The sequence below is a fragment of the Halichoerus grypus genome, chromosome 1 (genome assembly GCF_964656455.1).
Source record: "Halichoerus grypus chromosome 1, mHalGry1.hap1.1, whole genome shotgun sequence".
NCBI lineage: Eukaryota > Metazoa > Chordata > Mammalia > Carnivora > Phocidae > Halichoerus > Halichoerus grypus.
This window is the reverse complement of record NC_135712.1, coordinates 70,502,616-70,525,992: the sequence shown is the minus strand read 5'-3', so window position 1 is coordinate 70,525,992 and position 23,377 is coordinate 70,502,616. Positions and strand designations below refer to the sequence as shown.

The window sequence follows — 23,377 nt, the reverse complement described above, 5'->3', positions numbered from 1 at the left end:
CCAGAACCGGTGTCCCATTCTCAGAATGTAGATATCCTTCAAGACTGCCACTACACTGAGGAGGAGGTGGGGCAAGAGTAAAAATGCCACAAAACTTTCCTACTATTTTGAAGTTGCCTTTTTCTTGATTTACTATTTTCTTGGTTGCTGTAAACCTTTGTTTTCCAAAGTTCTGGCAATGTTGGCTCTGATAGTTTCTGCTTGGTTTTTCTTATTTCTATGGAGGGATGAGAGCTTGGAGCTGTCTGCTCTGCCATTTTGCTGACAGCTCTCCATCAGCCTTCTCTTAAGTGCTTATCACTAAAGTTTGTGTTATTTTCTCTTTTTTTTAATAAAGATTTAATTTATTTATTTGAGAAAGAAAGGAAAAAAAAAAAACCACGAGAGTAGGGGAGGGGCAGAAGGAGAGGAAGAAGCAGGCTCCATCCCAGGATCCTGAGATCATGACCTGAGCTAAAGGCAGACGCTTAACCAACTGAGCCACCCAGGTCAGGTGCCCAAACTGGTGTTATGCTTGGACTTTTCCACATTCGGTTCTAAATAAACCTATTTTCTTTGCGGGAGATCTGGAGCTCTCAGTTCTTACGGTATGCCTCTTTCCCTGGGCAAAATCTGAGTCAGTGCTCTAGACCTAGAGGCAGAGACAATGGCTGGCTTCTCTCTTTATGAACAGGACAGTAGGCTGGCATAGTAGCCTCCAGTCTTCTTGGCTTGCCTGCCCTAGAAACTTTGCCCTATGAATGAGCTGTGATGAGGGCAATGGGGCCCTAGTATTCTCTACCTGCTGTGCCTAGGGTAATGCTTCCTTTCTGTGCATATGAAGTGGATGGAGGAAGGGAGCCCACAGTCTCTCAGGTCCACTTACCTGGATTTCAGCCTCTGCAACAGTGAGCTGGAAGGGATAAGACATGCTGGCAGTTTGTTCCTCCCAGAGGGATGCCATAGCCCTATACCAGGAGCTGGGGAGACATGGAGCCCTGGCTTGGCCACCCCACTTGGAGTGGAGCCTCCATCTTGTTTAGCTTGGTAGTGGGGGGGAGGAAGGTTGTGGCTCAAGTGCCAAAGATTCTCATTTTTCTTACTGAGATTTAGTAAATTTGGGGGGAAATATTTCTTCATTTGCTGTATGTTCCTAGGACAGTTTCCAGGGATTTTTATATGACCAGTTATTTATACCATTCTCCAGTTGTAGTTGTTTTGTTGAAGAACTGGTCTACAGATCTCCTCACTTTAGTGTTCTGGATGTTAGTTCTCCTTGCTTTGTTTTTCATATAAATTGTATTTAAGTATAACATACATACAAAAGTGTACAAATCAGGGACTCCTGGGTGGCTCAGTCAGTTAAGTGTCCAACTCTTGATTTTGGCTCAGATCATGATCTCAGGGTTGTGAGATGGAACCTGCTTGGAATTCTCCCTCTGCCCCTCCCTCCCCTGCCCAAGTGCATGTGCACATGCTCGAGCACGCTCTCTTTCTCCCCACCTCCTCTCCCTCTTTAAAAAAAAAAAAAAAAGGTGTACAAATCATAAATCTGTAGTTCAGTGAGTTTTTGAAGTGAAAGTGTCTATATAACCAGCATTCAGGTCAAGACCCAGAACTTTACCAGAATGCCTAAGTTCTCCTTGTGGTCCAGTCTCTAGTCACTTGCCGTCCCGGTAACTCCTGTTCTGATGTGTAACACCACAGATTGCTTTTACCTGTTCTGAACCATTCATTCATTCATTCATTCATTCATTCATTCATTTATATTTAAAGATTTTATTTATTTATTTGACAGAGAGAGAGAGAGAGAGCAGGAACACAAGCAGGGGGAGTGGGAGAGGGAGAAGCAGGCCTCCTGAGGAGCAGGGAGCCCGATGCGGGCCTCGATCCCAGGACGCTGGGATCATGACCTGAGCCGAAGGCAGACGCTTAACGACTGAGCCACCCAGGCGCCCGTTCTGAACCTTTTAAAAAATGGAGTCTTGTATCTTGTGTCTGACTTCTTTAGCTCACCATTATATTGGGAGATTGATCCATGATATATGTGATGCAGTTTGTTTTCATTGCTGTATAGTACTATGTTGTGTGGATATTAAATAGTGAAAGCAATGAAGAATTCTGTGTCCATTGATATTGGGCATTTTGGGCTGTTATGAATAGTGCTGTAACATTTTTATACTTGTATTTTGGTGAACATATGTCTCCATTTCTGTTGGATATATTCATATATCTAAGCGTGGAATTTGGGGGTCACAGAGTGTGAATAAAAAGTTAAATCCTGGGACTCCTGGGTGGCTCAATACGTTAGTGTCTGCCTTCGGCTCAGGTCATGATCCTAGGATCCTGGGATTGAGTCCCACGTCAGGCTCCCTGCTCTGCGGGAAGCCTGCTTCTCCCTCTGCCTGCCACTCCCCCTGCTTGTGCGTGCTCTCTTTCTCTGACAAGTAAATAAAATCTTTAAAAAAAAAGTTAAATCCTTTCCTGTGCTAGATGAGAATCCATCCTTTGATTAAATCCCTAGTTTTGTTTCCCCCAAAACCTGAGGGTAAGAATGTTAATGATGTTACTAGGCAACATTGTTTAATGGGAAATATGATCCCCAGCTGACAAATTGCCCCTCTATTGGAAGGAAATATAAATACTGATTGGGATATTGTGCTTTATGCTCCTCTGAGCATAGTGACCATTGTAACTGAGCATGTTCCTTGTGGGGAACCTGTGCCTTTATTGTTGCTGTAAGAAATGTTGGTTGTTGTAGAGCAAGAATTATCTGGCTTCCTTGCTCTCATGCTGTTAGATTAATGCCAAATGTGGTCCTGTGGTCATTTTCTGAGTTTAAATGTTTAGTACAGCCTAAGACTACCCCATGGTGGGTGTTACAGGTAGGGTAGGCCTTAGGAGATCTTGCCAAACAGTTTTCCAAAGTGGTTTTACCAATTTGTACTCATACCAGTAGTGTATGAGAGTTGTAGCTGAACCACATTCTGGCAACACTTGGTTTCACTTTGTTTCTTTTTTTTTTTTTTTTTAATTTTATTATGTTATGTTAGTCACCATACAATCCATCATTAGTTTTTGATGTAGTGATCCACAATCCATTGTTTTCGTATAACACCCAGTGCTCCATGCAGTACGTGCCCTCCTTAATACCCATCACCGGGCTAACCAACACCCCGCCCCCCCTCTAAAACCCCGTTTGTTTCTCAGGTCCATAGTCTCTCATGGTTCATCTCTCCCTCCAATTCCCCCCGCCCATTTTTCCCTTCCTTCTCCTAATGTCCTCCATGTTATTCCTTATGTTTCACAAATAAGTGAAACCATATGATAATTGACTTTCTCTGCTTGACTTATTTCACTTAGCATAATCTCCTCCAGTCCCATCCATGTTGATGTAAAAGTTGGGTATTCATCCTTTCTGATGGCTGAGTAATATTCCATCGTATATATGGACCACATCTTCTTTATCCATTCATCTGTTGAAGGGCATCTCGGCTCTTTCCACAGTTTGGCTATTGCGGACATTGCTGCTATGAACATATGGCCCTTGTTTTCACTACATCTGTGTCTTTGGGGTAAATACCCAGTAGTGCAATTGCTGGGTCATAGGGTAGCTCTATTTTTAACTTTTTGAGGAACCTCCACACTGTTTTCCAAAGTGGCTGTACCAACTTGCATTCCCACCAACAGTGTAAGAGGGTTCCCCTTTCTCCACAACCTCTCCAACATTTGTTGTTTCTTTCCCTGTCCATTTTTGCCATTCTAACTGGTGTAAGGTGGTATCTCAGTGTGGTTTTGATTTGGATTTCCCTGATGGCTAATGATGATGAACATTTTTTCATGTGTCTGTTAGCCATTTGTATGTCTTCTTCAGAGAAGTGTCTGTTCATCTCTTCTGCCCACTTTTTGACTTGATTATTTGTTTTTTGGGTGTTGAGTTTGAGAAGTTCTTTATAGATCTTGGATACCAGCCCTTTATCTGTAGTGTCATTTGCAAATATCTTCTCCCATTCTGTGGGTTGCCTCTTTGTTTTGTTGACTGTTTCCTTTGCTGTGCAGAAGCTTTTTATCTTGATGAAGTCCCAAAAGTTCATTTTTGCTTTTGTTTCACTAGCTTTTGGAGATGTATCTTGAAAGAAGTTGCTGTGGCCGATGTCAAAGAGGTTACTGCCTATGTTCTCCTCTAGGATTTTGATGGATTCCTGTCTCACATTGAGGTCTTTCATCCACTTTGAGTTTATCTTTGTGAATGGTGTTAGAGAATGGTCGAGTTTCATTCTTCTGCATGTGGCTGTCCAATTTTCCCTGTTTCTTTTTTTTTTTTAAGAAATTTTGGTAGTATACTTACTTTTTTCAGCATTTTATTATGAAAAAAATTTTTTTAAAAAAAAAGTTAAACATACAGAAAAGTTGAAAGAATTTTATAGTGAACTCTCATATACCCATAACCAGATGTGACAATATTTTATTTTTATTTTTATTTATTTATTTTTAAAGATTTTATTTATTTATTTGTCAGAGAGAGAGTGAGAGAGCACAAGCAGGGGAAGCAGCAGGCAGAGCAGGCAGAGGGAGAAGCAGGACCCTGGGATCTTGACCTGAGCTGAAGGCAGATGCTTAGCTGACCGAGCCACCCAGGCGTCCCGACAGTATTTTCTTTTTTTCTTTTTTCTTTTCTTTTCTCTTCTCTTCTCTCCTCTCCTCTCCTCTCCTCTCCTCTCCTCTCCTCTCCTCTCTCCTCCCCTCCCCTCCCCTCCTCTCTTCTCTTCTTTTCCTCTTTTCTCTTCTCTTATTTTATTTTTAAAATTTTATTTATTTATTTATTTGAGAGAGAGCACAAGCAGAGGGAGAGGGAGAAGCAGGCTCCCTGCTGAGCAGTGAGCCTGATGAGGGGCTCAATCCCAGAGTCCTGGGATCATGACATGAGCCAAAGGCAGACACTTAACTGAGTGAGCCACCCAGGTGTCCCGTGACAGTATTTTTTTTTTTTTTAAGATTTTATTTATTTATTTGACAGAGAGAGAGGCAGCTAGAGAGGGAACACAAGCAGGGGGAATGGGAGAGGGAGAAGCAGGCTTCCCGCGGAGCAGAGAGCCCGATGCGGGGCTCGATCCCAGGACCCCGGGATCTGGGTGGCAGTCGCTTAATGACTGAGCCACCCAGGCGCCCCCCCCCCCCGTGACAGTATTTTATATTTGCTGTGTCACAGATCTTTCATCTCTCCATCTGTCAGTCTATCTTTTTTTTTCATTTATTTCACTTTTCCTTTAAATAATGTAAGTACACATATTATGAGGGATCAGTGTTAGCTTATAACTCGTTTTAATGTAAATTTACATACAGTGAAATGCACAAATCTTAGTTGTACCTTCACTGAGTGTTCACATTTGTATAACCTTTTGTAACATGAACCCTTATAAAAATAAAGAATATTACCATCACCCTTGAAGGTACCCTCATTCCTTTCCAGTTAATCTCTACCCCTACCCTCCATAAGTCGACGAGTGTTTCTATTTTTTCCCACCATAGATTCATTTTGCCTTTTCCAGAATTTCATATACATGGAATTCTATTAGTTTACTAGGGTTGACATAAAGTACCACAAACTAGGTGGCTTAACAGAAATTTATTTTCCCACAATTCTGGAGGCTAGAAGCCCAAAATCAAGGTGTCAACAGGGATGTGTTCTCTTAAAGGCTCTAGAGGAGAATCTGTTCCATGCCTCTCTCTTTCTTTCTTCTCTTCTCTTCTCTTCTCTCTTCTCTTCTCTCATGACTTTCTCTTAGCTCGTGGGTGTTGCTGATAGTTCATGGTATTCCTTGGCTTGCAGCTGCATAACTCCAATCTCTGCCTCCGTAGTCACATGGCATTCTCCCTCTGTGTTTGTCTCTGCATGACTGTCTCAACTCTGTATCTCTCTCCTTTTTTATAAGGACACCATTAATACTGCATTAAGGGCCTACCCTACTCCAATATGAAGTCCGTATGTCCACAACAACTGTTTCCCAGTAAGGTCCCATTCTTAATACAGGTATTAGGACTTCAACGTATCTTTTTGGGGGACACAATTCAACCTATAATAGTAATCATGCAGTGTATATCTTTAGCGTAAGATTCTTTTACTTAGTATAATGTTGGAGATTCATCTTGTGGGTATTAGTAGTTTATTTCTTTTTATTTTTAAGTATCATCTTACTGGTTGACTATATTATACTTTGTTGGCAGTTCTGCACTTCATGGTGTCTCAGCTGTTTCCAAGTTTGGGCTAACAGGAATAAAGTTGCTCTGAAGATTCTTGTAATAGTTTTTTGTTGTTGTTTTGTTTTTCTATAGTCATGTGTTTTCATTTTTTTCTTGGGCAAATACTTAGGAGTAGAATTGCTCGGAGTAGATACATGCTTGGTTGTATAAGAAACTATGTACTATCATTTTCCAAAATAGTTGTATTATTTTCTAATCCCAGCAACAGTGTTTGCAAATTCTGGTTTCTGCATATCTGTCTTAGTTTGGGCTGCTGTAACAAAGTATATAGACTGGGTGGCTTTAACATAGAAATTTATTTTTTCATAGTCCTAGCGGCTGGGAAGTGTAAGATCAAGATGCTGTCTGACTTATTCTTTGTGGATGCCCTCTTCCTGGTTATGTCTTCACCTGGTGGAAAGCTGGCTCACTCTCCGGCCTCTTGTAAAGGCACTAAAACCAGTCAGGAGGGCTCTCTACCCTTCTGACCTAATTACTTCCCAAAGCTTAACCTCCAAATACCATAGGGTTAGATTAGGGTTTCAACATAGAATTTGTCGGGGGGACACCTTCAGTTCATTTACAACATGCTCACCAACATTTGGTGTTATCTATTTAATTTTAACCATTCTGATTGATTTGTAGTCCAATCTCATTGTACTTTTAATTTGCATTTCCTGGTGACTGATGATGTTGAATCATTTATATATCTTCCATTATGAAGTGTCTGAATCTTTTACTTCTTGAGTTATCTTTGTGTATTATTATTTTTTAAAGATTTTATTTATTTACTTATTGTGCTTATTTTCTTAATGGTGTCTTGATGAGCTGAAAATTTTTTTCAAGATCTTTTTTTTTTTTTTTCTTGAGGTAATCTCTACACCCAACATGGGGTTCAAACTCACAGCCTCAGGATCAAGAGTCTCATGCTCCACTGACTGAGCCAGCCAGGTAGTCTTTTGAGCTGAAATTTTTATTTTTTATTTATTTTATTTATTTATTTTTGAAGATTTTATTTATTTGACAGAGAGAGACACAGCGAGAGAGGGAACACAAGCAGGGGGGTGGGAGTGGGAGAAGCAGGCTTCCCGCCAAAGCAGGGAGCCCGATGTGGGGCTCTATGCCAGGACCCTGGGACCATGACCTGAGCCAAAGGCAGATGCTTAACGACTGAGCCACCCAGGCGCCCCGAGCTGAAATTTTTAATTTTCATGAAGTCTAATTAATGAACTTTTCCTTTTATGGTTATGACTTTCTGTGTCCTAAAAAACTTTATCCTCTGTAGTAATATTAAAATATTTCTGGGGCACCTGGGTGGCTCAGTCAGTTAAGCATCCAGCTCTTGGTTTTGGCTCAGGTCATGATCTCATGGGTCATGGGATTGGGCCCCACATCAGGCTCTGGGCTCAGCAGGAAGTCTGCTTGGGATTCTCTCTCCCTCTTCCCATCCCCTACCCCACCACCCCCACACACACACCTGCACTCTCTCTCAAATAAATAAATCTTTGAAAAAAGTATTTCTATGTTTTTTTCTAAAATCTTTATAAAGTTTTAGCTTTTGTTTAGGTTTATGGTCCATTTCAAATTTTTTGAATATTGTGTGAGATAGGGGTTGAGGTTAATTTTTTCCTATATGAATATCACTTATTCCTGTATCTTTATTGAAATGGCTTTCCTTACACAGTGTGGGTCTATTCTGTTCCATTGATTTGTTGATTTTAATGTTAAAATCACACTATTGATTGCTGTGGCTTTATAGAAAGTCTTGAAGTCACATAGTAATAGCTCTCCAACTTTATTATTATTTTTCATGTTTGTTTTGGGTATTCTAGGTCCTTTCTATTTTCATGTAGATTTTTTTCATCAACCTGTCATTTTCTAGCAAAAGCATAGTAGGGGTTGATTTGGGTTGTGTTGAATCTTTAGATCAATTTGGGGAGAATTGACATTGTAACAACATAGAGCCTTTGTACCTATGAAAATAGGCTCTCTCTCCATTCATTTAGGTCTTCAATTTCTCTCAGTAATATTTTATAGTTTTTTGTTGAGGACCAATTATACGTTGTTATATGTTGAATTGTGTTTTCTTAAAAAGATATGTTGAAGTCTAGCCTCTAATGCTTCAGACCTTATTTGGAAATAGGATCTTTACAGAGTTAGTCAAGTTTAGGTAATTGGTGTTGTGGGCCCTAATCCATTGTGACTGGTGTCCTCATTAAAAGGGGAAATTTGAGGGCGCCTGGGTGGCTCAGTTGGTTAAGCGACTGCCTTCGGCTCAGGTCATGATCCTGGAGTCCCAGGATCGAGTCCGGCATTGGACTCCCTGCTCAGCAGGGAGTCTGCTTCTCCCTCTGACCCTCCCCCTTCTCATGTGCTCTCTCTCTCTCATTCTCTCTCTCAAATAAATAAATAAAATCTTTAAAAAAAAAAAAAAAGGGAAATTTGAGGGGCGCCTGGGTGGCTCAGTCGTTGGGCGTCTGCCTTCAGCTCGGATCGTGGTCCTGGGGTCCTGGGATCGGGCCCCGCATCGGGCTCCCTGCTCGGCGGGAACCCTGCTTCTCCCTCTCCCACTTCCCCTGCTTGTGTTCCCTCTCTCGCTGTCTCTCTCTCTCTGTCAAATAAATAAAATCTTTAAAAAGGGGGGGAGGGGATTTGAACAGAGACAGACACACACAGAAGGAGGATGATATAAAAACCCACAGTGGGTTCCCTCTCTCGCTGTGTCTCTCTGTCAAATAAATAAATAAAATCTTAAAAAAAGAGCGCCTGGGTGGCTCAGATGGTTAAGAGTCTGCCTTCGGCTCAGGTCATGATCTCAGGGTCCTGGGATGGAGTCCCGCATCGGGTTCCCTGCTCAGTGCAGAGCCTGCTTCTCCCTCTCCCTCTGCCACTCCCTCTGCTTGTGCTCTTCTGTCTATCTGTCTGTCAAATAAATAAATAAAATCTTTAAAAAAAAAAATCTTAAAAAAAATAAAATAAAATAAAATATGGATTTCCGGATTGTTTGTGAAGACAGAGGGTTCGAGTGATTCATCTACAAGCCAATGAATACCAAAGATTGCTGGTAAACCACCAGAAACTAAGAAGAATCAAGGAACCCTACAGGCTTTAGAGGAAGATTAGATGACCAAATTTAATTGGGAGAAGAAAACTTTATTTCCATGATGATGCAAGCAGAATCAAATTGAGTGATGGAAGTAATTTTATAAACAACTTAATTGTTCAAGTTAGGTTTATTGTGATTTTTGGTTTTGGTCCAGTTTTGAACATTCAGTTCTTTGGTTAACTTGGATTTTTCTTTCAGAATAAAATAAAGAGTATGAGGATAAAATTCCTTTAATGAATCTTGGCTGCTCAGGAAGTACACTCACTGTAAGACAGCAATATTAAGTACAGTGGGAAAATTTAATTTAATTCTCTATTGATTTATGTATTTGCAAATAACTCCTCCCAGTTTGTTGTTTGTTTTTAATTTTGTGATGTTTGATATCATATAGAAGTATTAAAAAACAAAATTTAGGGACGCCTGGGTGGCTCAGTCGGTGAAGCGTCTGCCTTCGGCTCAGGTCATGATCCCGGGGTCCTGGGATCTAGTCCCACATCAGGCTCCCTGCTCAGCGGGGAGCCTGCTTCTCCCTCTGCCTGCCTCTCCTTTTCTCTAACAAATAAATAAATAATAAAAAGAAACTGGGAAAAAAATCTGTAAAAAAAATAAAATAAAAAATAAAAAACAAAATTTAACCAAGTAAATTTGAAGATGTAATTGACTTCATTGAATGATTCATGAATTGGGCAGCATCTCACCCAGCAAGCAGTAGAGGGCTCCTCTGAGCTGCAGGGAAGGAAAGGCAGAGAAGAGCCATTTAAAAAATAATGGGGTGCCTGGGTGGCTCAGTTGGTTGAGAGTCTGGCTCATGATTTCGAATCTGGTCACACTCTTAGGGTTGTGGGATCGAGCCCCACATCAGGCTTGGCACTCAGCGTTGAGTTGGCTTGAGATTCTGCTTGAGATTCCCTCTGAACCTCTCCCCCCACACCCACCCACTCTCACTCTTAAATAAAAACAGATAAATATTTAAAATAAATTAAAAACACATAAATATTTTAAAACATTTAAAGCATAAAAACAAATAATAATTTATTAGCAAGGAATGCAGTGTTTAGGCAAGGTCGCCCTCCTAAGGGGAAGGGGCCTCTCAGGGTATTGCCTACAGGAAATTCCAGTTTGGGTGGTTAAAGGTTACATTTGAGGGGGATGAAGCTGAAGTTAGGTTAGATATTAAATCTTGGTTTACTGTTGTGAAACCTTAACTGTCTCCATTATAGCCCTATGGTTTTCTTTTTTCTTTTCTTTTTTAATGTTTATTCCAAAGCCATTTTAAATCTTTAAGTAAAAATCCAGTGTTGCCACCCAAAACATTAACAATGGGTGATTATCCAAGGTGGCTTTTGTTCTACAAAATGACCACAAAGAGCATGCTACTCTCTAAGGGGAAGGAAACAAGCCATCCTCCTGTAGTTTTCTTTTTCTTTTTCTTTTTTTTTTTTAAGATTTTATTTATTTGACAGAGAGAGAAATCTCCCAATTTTAAATGCTGGCACTGAATGGGTCACATAACACATGTCTGCAGGCTTTACATGGCTTGCAGACCAGCAGTTTGCAAATTCGTAGAACTAAAAACAGTAATGTAACTCCGTAACAGGTAGCAATGAAGTATGCCAAATTCTTATTTTAGCTGTTGAGGATTCATTTGAGGCAATACAGTGGGAAATACAGGAGAGAGAAATATATGTCTCCTGAAAAAAATAGTAGGGGCTAGAAACGAAGCCCAGGAAGACAGGAGGGACAGCAGCACTTCAATGATAGCACTTCGAAAAAAGGAGGATAGGGTATGTGTAGAGAGGTAGTGTAATACCAGATGTGACAGCTCAGGGGGTGGCAAATTTTTCCCATAAAGGGCAAGATAATAAATATTTTATGCTTTGTGGGCAATGTAGTCTTTGTTGCAGTGACTCAACTCCTGCCATTGTAAGCACAAAACCAGCCATTGATATAGATGAGTGCCTCTGTTCCAATAACACTTCCTTTACAAAATATATGAAGGCCAAACTTGGCCTGGCTCTTGATTTTCGGCTCAGGTCATGATCTCAGTGTCATGAGGCTGAAACCTGCCTGGGGCTCCACGCTCAGTGGAGAGTCAGCTTGAGAGCTCTCTCCCACTCCCTCTGCTTCTCTCCCAACTCGCTTTCTCTCTAAAATAAATAAATAAATAAATAAATAAATAAATAAATAAATAAAATCTTTAAAAAAGAGGTTTGAATGGTAAATTTTCTGTTATATGCATTTTACCACCATAAAAACAACAACAATCAAAACTTGTGTTAAAAAGAAAACTACAGGGGCGCCTGGGTGGCTCAGTTGGTTAAGCGACTGCCTTCGGCTCAGGTCATGATCCTGGAGTCCTTGGATCGAGTCCCGCATCAGGCTCCCTGCTCGGCAGGGAGTCTGCTTCTCCCTCTGACCCTCCCCGCTCTCATGTGCTCTCTGTCATTCTCTCTCTCTCAAATAAATAAATAAAATCTTTAAAAAAAAAAAAAAAAAGAAAGAAAACTACAGGGGGCGCCTGGGTGGCTCAGTCGTTAAGCGGCTGCCTTCAGCTCAGGTCATGATCCCAGGGTCCTGGGATCGAGCCCCGCATCGGGCTCCCTGCTCTGCGGGAAGCCTGCTTCTCCCTCTCCCACTCCCCCTGCTTGTGTTCCCTCTCTCGCTGTGTCTCTCTCTCTCTGTCAAATAAATAAATAAATTCTTAAAAAAATAAAATAAAATACAGATTTCCGGATTGTTTTGAAAAAATCAGAAAATATGGCAAGGACGACCCAAGTTTCCCCGGGGCAGTAGTCAGCTGGAGTTGAGTAGTAGCCGCCCCTGTAAAAGAGCAGTTGTGTTCTCTTTTTCTAGATTTAACTCGAGATGATTTTTTTCCCCTCTTTGTGGCTTAGTGTTTCTTTAATCCTGTAGATTCGTTTGAAATGTCCGATGATCCTTGGTTTTACTTTCACATTTAAAAATGAGGCCCTTCAAAAAAATAAATAAAAATGAGGGCCTAGAATAACGCTCCTTGTACATATATTGGCAGTGGTGACTGGCAGACATTGTTTGAGGTTATGCTTGGCCGTTATGCTTCGCCACTGTACGTGCCACATTTTAGAGGGCTTTGCTCTGGGTCACTACCTCTCATATTAGCTCTCTTGGCCCTGTCCAGACAATTCAGTTTCTTTAAAAAATAACTTTTGAGGGGCTCCTGGGTGACTCAGTGGGTTAAACATCTGATTCTTGATTTCTGCTCAGGTCATGATCTCAGGGTTGTGGGATTCAGCCCCTGGTCAGGCTCCACTCCCAACGGGAAATCTGCTTCTCTCCCTTTGCCCGTCCCCTGCTCACGCAAGTTCTCATGCTCTCTCTCAAATAAATACATAAATAAAATTTTAAAAATAACTTTTGAGTGTGCATATATGCACTTACACACACATTTAGGAAGAAATGCCTACCAGCCAAGTATTCTGATTTAACAGATCATGAACTTTTAATTCCCTGTCCCACACTTACTCACTGTGGTCTCTATTGTGCCTTGTATTTTTGAGTCTGAGCTGCTCTTCCAGTATACGGGACAGATCTCCTGACTCACTTTCCTTTCCAAAGGTTGCATTTTTCTTCATTCTGATGTATAAGTTGTCTCTTTTACATCACCATCCCATTTTCTAGAAATTTGTTAAAGTTTCCTGTTTACTGATTGACCCTTCCCTAATCTCTTTGCTGTTGTAAGATTACTTTTTAAAAATACCTTTAATACTGTTATTTTAATAGATTCTAGAACAAGAGTTAAGTATATGTATTCATGTGCCATTCTGAACCAGAAAACCTCTGGACTTTCTTTTTCTTTTCTTTTTTTTTTTTTTAAGTTTATAATCTCTACACCCAACATGGAGCTCAAACTCATGACTCCAAGGCGCCTGGGTGGCTCAGTTGGTTGAGTGACTGGCTTTAGCTCAGGTCATAATCCCAGGGTCCTGGGGCAGGGTCCTGCGGAGCAGGGAGCCTGTTTCTCCCTCTGCATCTCTCTCTCTCTCTCTCTCTCATGAATAGATAAATAAAATCTTAAAAAAAAAAACTCACGACCCCAACATCAAGAGTTACACACTCCACTGACTGAGTCAGCCAGGCACCCCTGGACTTTCTTTTAAAATGAAATTCCAGGAGTGCCTGGGTGGCTCAGTTGGTTAAGTGTCTGCCTTCGGCTCAGGTCATGATCCCGGGGTCCTGGGATTGAGCCCCTTGTTGGGCTCCCTGCTCAGGGGAGAGTCATCTTCTCCCTCTGCCCCTCCCCCACTTGTGTGCGTGCTCGCTGTCTCAAATAAATAAATCTTTAAAAAATAAAATAAAGTGGAATTTCATAGGGGCTCATGGCTGGCACAGTCAGTAGAACATGCGACTCTTGATCTCGGGGTTGTAAGTTTGAGCTATATGTTGGGTGTAGAGTTACTTAAAATTATTTTTAAAATAAAATCTTTAGAAAAAAAATAAAATGGCACTCCACAGAGAAGGTATTGCTATAGCTATTAATAATTGTACATTTATTCTAATTTCACGTTTTCATATTAATACAGGTTTAATGAAAAACCAAAGCTAGCCATAAAATTCTGTGTTGCCTATAATATTATTTTCTTTCTTGATCTGAAACAGTTGATGACTGTCAGCCAGTTCGCTTATTAAGTAGACCCGGGGAATTGAGAAGAGAATATGAGGAGGAGATAAGCAAGGTAGGTACTAAGTAGTTATTCTTTTTTGGAAGAATTCTCTTGTGCTTTCAGTTTCATATTTTACATAGAGTTTTGTGTTTGTTTAAAAAAATATTTTATTCATTTTTAGAGACCGTGTATGCATGTGCCATGGTGGGGGAAGGGGCAGAGGGAAAGAGAGAGAGAGACTCTTAAGCAGGCTCCATGCTCAGCACTCAGTGCGGTGCCCCATGAGGGGCTTGAGCCCATAACCCTTAGATCATGACCTGAGCCAAAATCGTTTAACTGACTGAGCACCCAGGTGCCCCATATATGCCTGTATAAATAATATATATTGAAATATAAATTTTAATGTACTTTACAAAGGCTCTGTTTTTTACATTTTTTTTTCTTTTTTTTTTTTTTTTAAAGATTTTATTTATTTGACAGAGAGATAGCGAGAGCAGGAACACAAGCAGGGGGAGTAGGAGAGGGAGAAGCAGGCTTCCCACTGAGCAGGGAGCCCGATGTGGGGCTCGATCCCAGGACCCTGGGATCATGACCTGAGCCAAAGGCAGACGCGAAATGACTGAGCCACCCAGGCGCCCCTGTTTTCTACATTTGTTCACAGTAGTTAGACTAGCTTTATTTATATATAATTTGTGCTCTTATGTGATAGATTTTTTTTCATTTTCCCTTCCCATTTTTATTAATTTATTTGTATATTTTTTAAATGTGTAGAATATTAACATGCACCCCAAAGTAAAAATAACATAAAAAGTTATTCTCAGAGTGGATACTCCCTCCTGTACCTTATCCACCCTGTGTCCACCACACTGTAGATAACTAATTTTATCACTGTGTAGTTTATCCTTCCTTTGGTGTTTTTTGTAAAGACAAATAGATATATAACTGCTCTTGTTTATTGAATATTGCATACTATATATTCTTTTGAACTTTGCTTTTTTTACTTGGTAATATCCCCTGGAAATCACTCCATATTATTCAAGAGAGGGTAAGATAGTAAGATAGTTTCCAGTATTTTCTAATTACAAATAATACTGCAATACTGTGCATATAGATCTTCAGGGTAAATTTCTAGACGTGAGATTGCCAAGTTTCAGGTAAATGACATGTAGATTTGTTAGAACTGCCAAATTCTCCTTTATAGGGGTACCATTTTGCATTTTCAATGAGAATGCCTGTTTCAAAACACCCTTGCCAACAGAGTACTGTCAGGCTTTTAAATTTTTGCTAATCTGATGGGTGAGAAATGGTATTGGCATAGTTTTTCTTTTAAAAAAATACTTTGTTGAGGTAGAATTTATCTATAGTAAATTTCAGTATAGGAAAATTTACTAATTTTAGATATACAGTTTTTTTAAAGAAAAATTTTTTTAATGATTTTATTTATTTATTTATTTGAGAGAGAGAGAAACAGCATGAGAGGGGAGAAGGGTCAGAGGGAGAAGCAGGCTCCCCGCTGAGCCAGGAGCCCTATGTGGGACTCGATCCCAGGACTCCAGGTTCATGACCCGAGCCGAAGGCAGTCACTCAACCAGCTGAGCCACCCAGGCGCCCTGTATACAGTTTGGTAACTTTGTTTAACCCAAGGTCACAAAAGTTTCTTCCAAAATTTGTTTTAGTTCTTGTGTTTAGATCTGTAATCCATTCAGTTAGTTTTTGAGTATGACATGAGGTAGGAGTTGAGATTGATTTTTTTTTTTTCCTCATACAAATATTCCCTTATTCTACCCCCATGTATTGTAACGAGCATCTTTTCCCCAGTAAATTGTCTGTGAACCTTTTAGAATATCAAGTGACCCTAAGTCTGGGTCAGTTTCCTCCACGGGTGTTAGATTATGTTAGCTCCAGGCTTAAAACCAGGAGGAGCAGTTTGTCTGATTATGTTCACTCTCCAGTTCCTTTGGTGGTTGCTTATTATATAATTTCCAGGTTTTAAAATTGTATTCTGTTGGAAGATGTCTTCCACCAGTGTTTTATTCCAGCATTACTAGAAGCTGGAAGTCCTATCTGTGCAGATTTACTTGCTATTTTTCTTATTATGAGGAAAATTATATTTTCATATAATTAAGGGACATTTTTATAATTTTTGCGGGGTGAATTGTCCGTGTCTTTTGCCAATTTTTCTACATCATTTTTGTCTTCTCAACTGTTAAAACTACTAACTGGTTATGTGGATGTAATTGAGTTTTGCTTATTTTATATCTTGCTAGCTTGTGAATTTTTTATTGAGTTAGTTTTTGATAGTGATTCTTAAGCATTTCATTATGAAAGATTTTTTTCATTTCCCTGAAGCTTTGAGCTTAAAGGATGGAAAAAGGGTGATAGATTATGGGTGTCTTATTCCATTGGGGCTGCTATAACAAGAATACCATAAACTGGTTGGCTTAAACAAAAAACATTTATTTCTCACAGTTCTGGATCTGGAAAGTACAAGATTGAGGCACAGGCAGATCTGCTGTTGGATGATGGCCTGCTTCCTGGCTCGTAGACAGCTGCCTATTCATTATGTCCTCACATAGGAGAGAAAGATTATTTCTCTCATGTTTCTTCTTTATAAGGATGCTAATCCCTTTCATAGGGGCTTCACCCTTATAACCCAGTTACCTCCCAAAGGCCCTTACCTCCACATATTGTCACATCAGGGATTAGGGCTTCAGCATATGAATTTTGGGGGACACAAATAATGAGTGTAGATGAGGAGAGCATGAAGGGCTAATTGTGAAGAACCTAATGGGAAAAGAGGGGGGTAGTGTTTACAGAAGAGCATATAAAGTATAAACATCTAAAGGCTTTACATTATTTTTTCTTACTGGGTCTTCAAAACCTTTTGTGTATTTCGTACTTAATACTACATACAGATTTGGACTAGTCACAGTTCAACTACTCAATAGCTGCCTTTGCTAGTGGCTACTGTATTGGACCATGCAAGTTCCAGAAGACCTAAAATAATAATTATGATGGCCGGAGCACCTGGTGGCTGAGTCGGTTAAGTGTCTGCCTTTGGCTCAGGTCATTATCCCGGAGTCCTGGGATCGAGTCCCGCATCGGGCTCCCTGATCAGTGGGGAGTCTGCTTCTCCCTCTCCCTCTACTCTTTGCCCCGCTGTGCTCTCTCTCTCTCTCTCAAATAAATAAGTAAAATCTTAAAAAATAAATAAATAGTTATGATGGTTAACTTAATTGTCAACATATGGTCTAAGCAGTGTCCTTAAGTAAGGTTTTATTTTATTTTTTTTTAAGATTTATTTATTTGAGAGAGAGAAAACATGAGCAGGAGGGGCAGAGGGAGAGGGAGAAAGAATCTCAAGCAGAGTCCACACTGAGCTTGGAGCCTGACGTGGGGCTCAAGCTCACAACCCTGAGATCACAACCTGAGCTGAAACCAAGAGTTGGATGCTTAACTGACTGCACCACCCAGGTGCCCCCTTAAGTAAGGGGTTTTTTTTTTTTTTAAGATTGATTTATTTGTCAGAGCGAGAGAGCACAAGCAGGGGGAGTGGCAGGCAGAGGGAGAAGCGGGCTCCTTTGTCCAGCAAGGAGCCCTATGCAGGACTCGATCCCAGGACCCTGGGATCATGACCTGAATCGAAGGCAGACGCCCAACCGACTGAGCCACCCAGGCGTCCCTTAAGTAAAGGTTTTAAAGGAATAATCTAGTCCTTACAACAGTGTAGTGAGAACAGGTTCTATAAAGATGCTTTTGACTAGAAGTAAAAGAAAACCCAACTTAAACTACCTTAAATAAGAACATTGTAATTAACTGAAATTCCAAAGGTAGTAGGGGCTTCAGGGTTGGTTTCATTCAGAGCTCTAGCTCCATTTCTTTGCTAACTTCTGTCAGGTACTTTAGTTCAGGCTAATAGCAAAATGGCTGCACAGTTTTGAACCTCAGGTGCATATACAACATCCAAAGGAAGGAACAGCAGTCTTTTCCTATGACTTTCTTTTAAGAGCAAGAAAACTTTGTCTTTATTTTATTTATTTTATTTTTTTAAAGATTTTATTTATTTGACAGAGAGAGACACAGCGAGAGCAGGAACACAAGCAGGGGGAGTGGGAGAGGGAGAAGCAGGCTTCCTGCCAAGCAGGGAGCCCAATGCGGGGCTCGATCCCAGGACCCTGGGATCATGACCTGAGCCAAAGGCAGACGCTTAACGACTGAGCCACCCACGCGCCCCGAAAACTTTGTCTTTAACAAACTTTCCCTTATGTCTCCTACACTTGAACTGGATCAAGGACTTATTCTTGAGTCAAATCCTTTGGATTTCTAAAATGGTTCTTGTATTATTTCTTTCAGGAAGTATAGTTTAAATGACCACAAGCATGGCCTTAAGTCTTAGAATTTGAGTTTGAGTCTCCACTCTGCCAATTAATGATCTAAGAAAGTTACTTGCTTTTCAAAAAGAAAGTTACTTGCTTTTCTGTGTCTGTTTCCTCATCTGTAAATCACATAATCACCATTGTGGCTGCTGCTTCAGCAGCCACTCCACTCCTGCCAACTAAGCCTGAGGGATTCTTCCTAACTTCAGGGTTAGACCCTGATTAGTCTCAGTTTTTATCATTCCATCCCCTTTGTTAGCGTTTGGTTCAGAAATCTGGGCCTAAGTTAGTAAGCACATAGCATTGAGTTAACCAGGGAAAGGTATTACCTAGAGACATTTCCACAAATATTATAACAGTGTAGTTGAAAGTTTGGTAGGACTGCGGTGAAGAGGGATGGTGGTTTGATCAAGATTTCCATTGGGCTGATTAGGGAAGGCTTCCTTGAAGAGACATCTTGAACTGTTTGGCAGGAATTTGCCTTCAGATTTGTACTCCATTTGAAACATTTTAATTCTTGCCAATTTGTTCTTTTTTATTACTTTTACCATTCTTCTTGAGAAATATTGCAAGTAAGGGGTGCCTGGGTGGCTCAGTCGGTGAAGCATCTGCCTTCGACTCAGGTCATGATCTCCACGTCCTGGGATCGAGCCCTGTCTCGGGGTCCTGATCAGCAGGGAGTCTGCTTCTCTCTCTCTCTCTCTCTCCCTCTGCCTCTCCCCACTGCTTGTTCTCTCTCTCAAATAAGTAAATAAACTCCTAAAAAAAAAAAAAAAGAAATATTGCAAGTATAGGGTCACCTGGGAGGCTCAGTTGGGTAAGTGTCTGACTCTTGATCTCAGCTCAGGCCTTGGCGTCAGGGTCATGAGTTCAAGCCCTGTGTTGGGCTCCACACTGGACATAGGGCCTACTTTAAAAAAAAAAAAAAAAAAAGAATGTTGCAAGTGTATTAAAAAAGTTCAGAGAAGTGTTCTTTATTAATCATTTTTAAGGTAGAGGCAGAGCGACGAGCCAGTGAGGAAGAAGAAAACAAAGCCAGTGAAGAATACATACAGAGATTATTAGCAGAGGAGGAAGAGGAGGAAAAACGACAGGCAGAAAAAAGGCGAAGAGAGATGGAAGAACAAGTGAAAAGTGATGAAGAACTAGCAAGGAAGCTAAGCATTAATATTGTAAGTTTTAGGAGAGAACTTTGAAGTATTAATGTTCCTATTGCTTTAGACTATGTGGTTTTTTTTCTTTCTTTCTTTCTTTTTTTTTTTTTAAAGGATTTACTTATTTTAAAGAGAGCATGAGCTGGAGGGGCAGAGGGAGAGGGAGAGAGAATCTCAAACAGACCCCCCCACCCCGAGTGCGGAGATCACAACCTGAGCTGAAACCAAGTCAGCCACTTAACCAGCTGCTCTTCCCGACTATGTGGTTTTTAAAGATCTGAGGAAGTGTTCACCATGACTAGAAGCAATTTCTGACATATTTGCTCTACTTAAAACAAATTTTTTTTTGCATATTGTTAAATTTTTTGCATGTTACATATTTGTTCTATGTTAGTAAATTCAGAGTACGTAGGAAAGCTATTCAAAGTGAAAGCTTCCTCTCTCCCTTCCCACTTCTGTATTCTCATTCCTGTTCCATTACATTAGTCTCTTTCCCCAAAATTTAGCACTATTAACAGTGCTAACTTCTATATTTTATATTTTCTTACCTAAAAAGAATATATCAATCACTGTTTTTTCCTTGCCTTTTTTAACTTGATATATCTTAGAGATTGTTCCTGTAAATACATATAGTCTTATCTAATTCATTTTAAGAATGGCATAATATTCCATTGTATGGATGCAAATCACTTTTTGGAAGTGAAGCACATTAAATTTTTAAGTAATACACTAGACTTGGATTTTATTATCTTGCTGTAGTTAAATTACTACATGAATAGAAGAAAGGATGATAAAACCATACTTTAAGACTTGAGGGTACAATGGGACCCAGTGATTTGGAAGAACCTGGCAGAATCACCTGGGGTTCTTTTAAAATACAAATTCCCATACCTGTTCTAAATCTACTGCATCAGATTCTCTGGGGATGGGATTTAGGGAATACTATTCCCAGAGGCATCTAGGGAAGCCTGGTGTACATTGAGGTTTGAGAGCCTCTAAAAATAATTCCTCTGCTTTTAAACAACAAATACCTTAAAATATACTTACCCAAACAAAGTATATCCAGAATTGGGATTTTTTTTTTTTTTGAGAGGCCTACTATTCATAATAGTGTACCCAAGTTTTAGATTATATGCCCCCCCTCCTATTTTTTTAGAGGGAGAGAGAGAGAATCCCAGGCAGGCTCCATGCCCAGCACAGAGCCTAACATGGGCCTGGAGATCATGACCTCAGCCAAAGTCAAGTCAGAAGCTTAACCAACTGAGCCACCCAGGCACCCCTGCCCTCTTTAATATATGTATATCTTCTTTTTAAAATTTTAGTAGAATAGTTTTGAAAAGGTACACAATCAGGAAATTAAAGACATTGATCAATAGAAAAACAAATGACATAGGTAAGAAAATACATCAAAGAGGAGAATTTGGGGTCATCTTTACCTGTCAAACCTTCTTGTTTTTAACAGGAATTAAAAGAGTAGATCTATTGATATTTTATAAGAATTCTGGGTTTACTTGAGAAAGTTTGGTGGTCCAGGGCCAAATGTCTACCATCACTAAGTATATTAATTTTTCCAGTAGTGTAGTGAGAAGCTTGTGAGACTGGGATAGCAAGTAAATATTTATGATATTGGTATGCTCTTAAATCCCTAAATTAAATTATTTTTACATAAAATTACCTTTTATTCCAGGTATATCCACAACTCTTTGAATTTTCCCCTATAGATTAAGGTAGTTATAATTATATGAAGCCATTCATTAGAAAAATGATTATTAGTATCATCATGCCCTTTGTGCTTTATAATACAAAGTAAAAATGTAATTAATGTAGACCAACTTGGATGGACATAATCTTATTTATACTAATTTTTGCATGGTCAGTGTTATTCAAAGGATGTGTAAAATTTAAATGTGAGCATAATTCCTGAAAAATTTCTTTGTGGATTCTGAATTAGTCAAAATAATAGCCTATTTTATTATGATTTTTTTTAATAATGTCTGTTACGCTTTTTCTGTTGAAGAACAATTTCTGTGATGGAAGTGTCTTGGCTTCTCCCTTGAATTCCAGAAACTCTGATACAGTCACAACCAAGTCTCAAAAGAAAAGTAAGAACAAACAAACAAACACTGGAGATATTCATAAGTAAGTGAACATGAATATGTATGTATGTATGTATGTATTTAGAGGGAGAGAGAGAAAGACAGAGCGTGTGCACAGACGGGGTTGGGGAGGGCCAGTGGGAGAGGGAGAGAGAGAATCTTAAGCAGACTCCATGCCCAGAATGGAGCCCAGTGTGCGGCTTGATCTCACAACCCTGAGATCATGACCTGAGCCAAAATCAAGAGTCAGATGCTTAACTGACTGAGCCACCCAGGTGCCCCTATCAGTTATTTATTGATCACTTACTGTATGCTGGTGTTTTTGCTTATATAGTCCGCTGATGGTTAAAATTTGGTCCATGAACTTTGCATGAAAACTCTCCAGATGGTCTGAGATGGTCTCAGATTGATGTAAAGTGAAAATAAGGGTGCTAGCTTAGATGCCTGGTTATCCTGAAGAGAGATATGAAGTCTTGTTTTGTTTTAAGAGAGAGGGGGAAAGAGTGGGGAAGGGGAGGCAGGGGGAGAGGGAGAGAATCCCACGCAGGCACCAACGCCCAGCGCAGAGCCTGATGCAGGGCTCAGTCTCACAACCCTGAGATCATGACTGAGCCAAAATCAAGAATCAGATGCTTAGCCAACTGAACCACCTAGATGTCCCTGAAGTCTTTTTTTTATCTTGATGCCTCAGGATTTTCATGTTCCATTTTCTCAGAATTAACCATTTGGATTCCTTTTTCTCTTGGTTTAGATTCACATGAGAAAAGCTAGTCCCATACAAGGTCATCCTCACTGAAAGAGTTTATAACTTGGCATCTAGGTCATTCCCCCGCCCTTTTTTTCCTCAGTTTATGCACTATATTTCTTCTCTACTATACAAAAAACATGAGTCAGGTAGTCAGTAGTGATTTAGTAGTGGTGTGGATTTAGTCTCCTCACAATGCCCCTCCGGGAGCAGGTAGAGTTGATGATTTTATTAGTATATGAGCTTTCCCATACTAATTAACAGTTGGAAAAGTTTAAGAACCACAATCTAGAGTTTAAAAATAGGGGCAGCTGGCTGGCTCAGTTGGTAGGTCATGCAACTTTTAATCTCAGGGTCATGAGTTCAAGTCCCACGTTGGGTGTGGAGCCTATTTTAAAAATAAATTAGTAAAAATATGTAAGGGGTTTTGGCTCAGTTGAATAAATATGTGCAGGTAATTTACCTCCTTCCAAAACTCATAGAAATTTTCATTTTGGAGCAGGGAGATGGAGATTTGGGGGGGCAGTTAAATGAGGAGATTGCTATTAAAAGAGAAAAATAGATGTCTCAGTATCAGTATTGTTAATGCTGATGTTATGCAAAGTAGAAATCAAGAGAAAAACCATTAAGAGAAAAGCAGAGATATTTCATATTGATGTAATATTGTTCTGCTTAAAGGATGTAACTGTCACGAATCTTCACGTACCTAAATATATACTTTGAAATATATAAAGATAAAAATTTACTAGAAATACAATTTATTTAAAAGCAGAAATTGAAGAAATTGAGAAACTAGTAGATTAAAGTTAAAGCGAAGTTAAAAACAGATAACATCTAATCTCTAGAACATATAAGAATTCTTATATAACTTAAAAGACAACCCAGTTTCAAAATGAGCAAAGGACATGAATAGACATTTCTCCAATGATGTATGTATGGCCAATAAGCACATGAAAAAGATGCCCAATATTAGTAGTCATTATGGAAATGAAAATCAAAACTACAATTAGATACCACTTCATATTCACTAGGATGTCTAAT

At 39.8% G+C, this 23,377-nt stretch overlaps 1 protein-coding gene across 3 annotated transcripts in view; it reads left to right on the top strand.

Moving 5' to 3' along the window:
• RNF168 (ring finger protein 168) overlaps positions 1-23,377 on the top strand; it is a 49,315-nt gene that overhangs the window by 5,909 nt on the left and 20,029 nt on the right. For 2 of the 3 annotated variants that reach the window (XM_078067413.1, XM_078067407.1), the window contains exons 3-5: positions 13,961-14,041; positions 19,338-19,513; positions 21,513-21,634. In XM_078067413.1, the coding sequence (XP_077923539.1) occupies positions 13,961-14,041; positions 19,338-19,513; positions 21,513-21,634 (379 nt within the window). The remainder of the gene's footprint in view (positions 1-13,960; positions 14,042-19,337; positions 19,514-21,512; positions 21,635-23,377) is intronic. The other variant, XM_036071763.2, reaches the window with a different exon arrangement.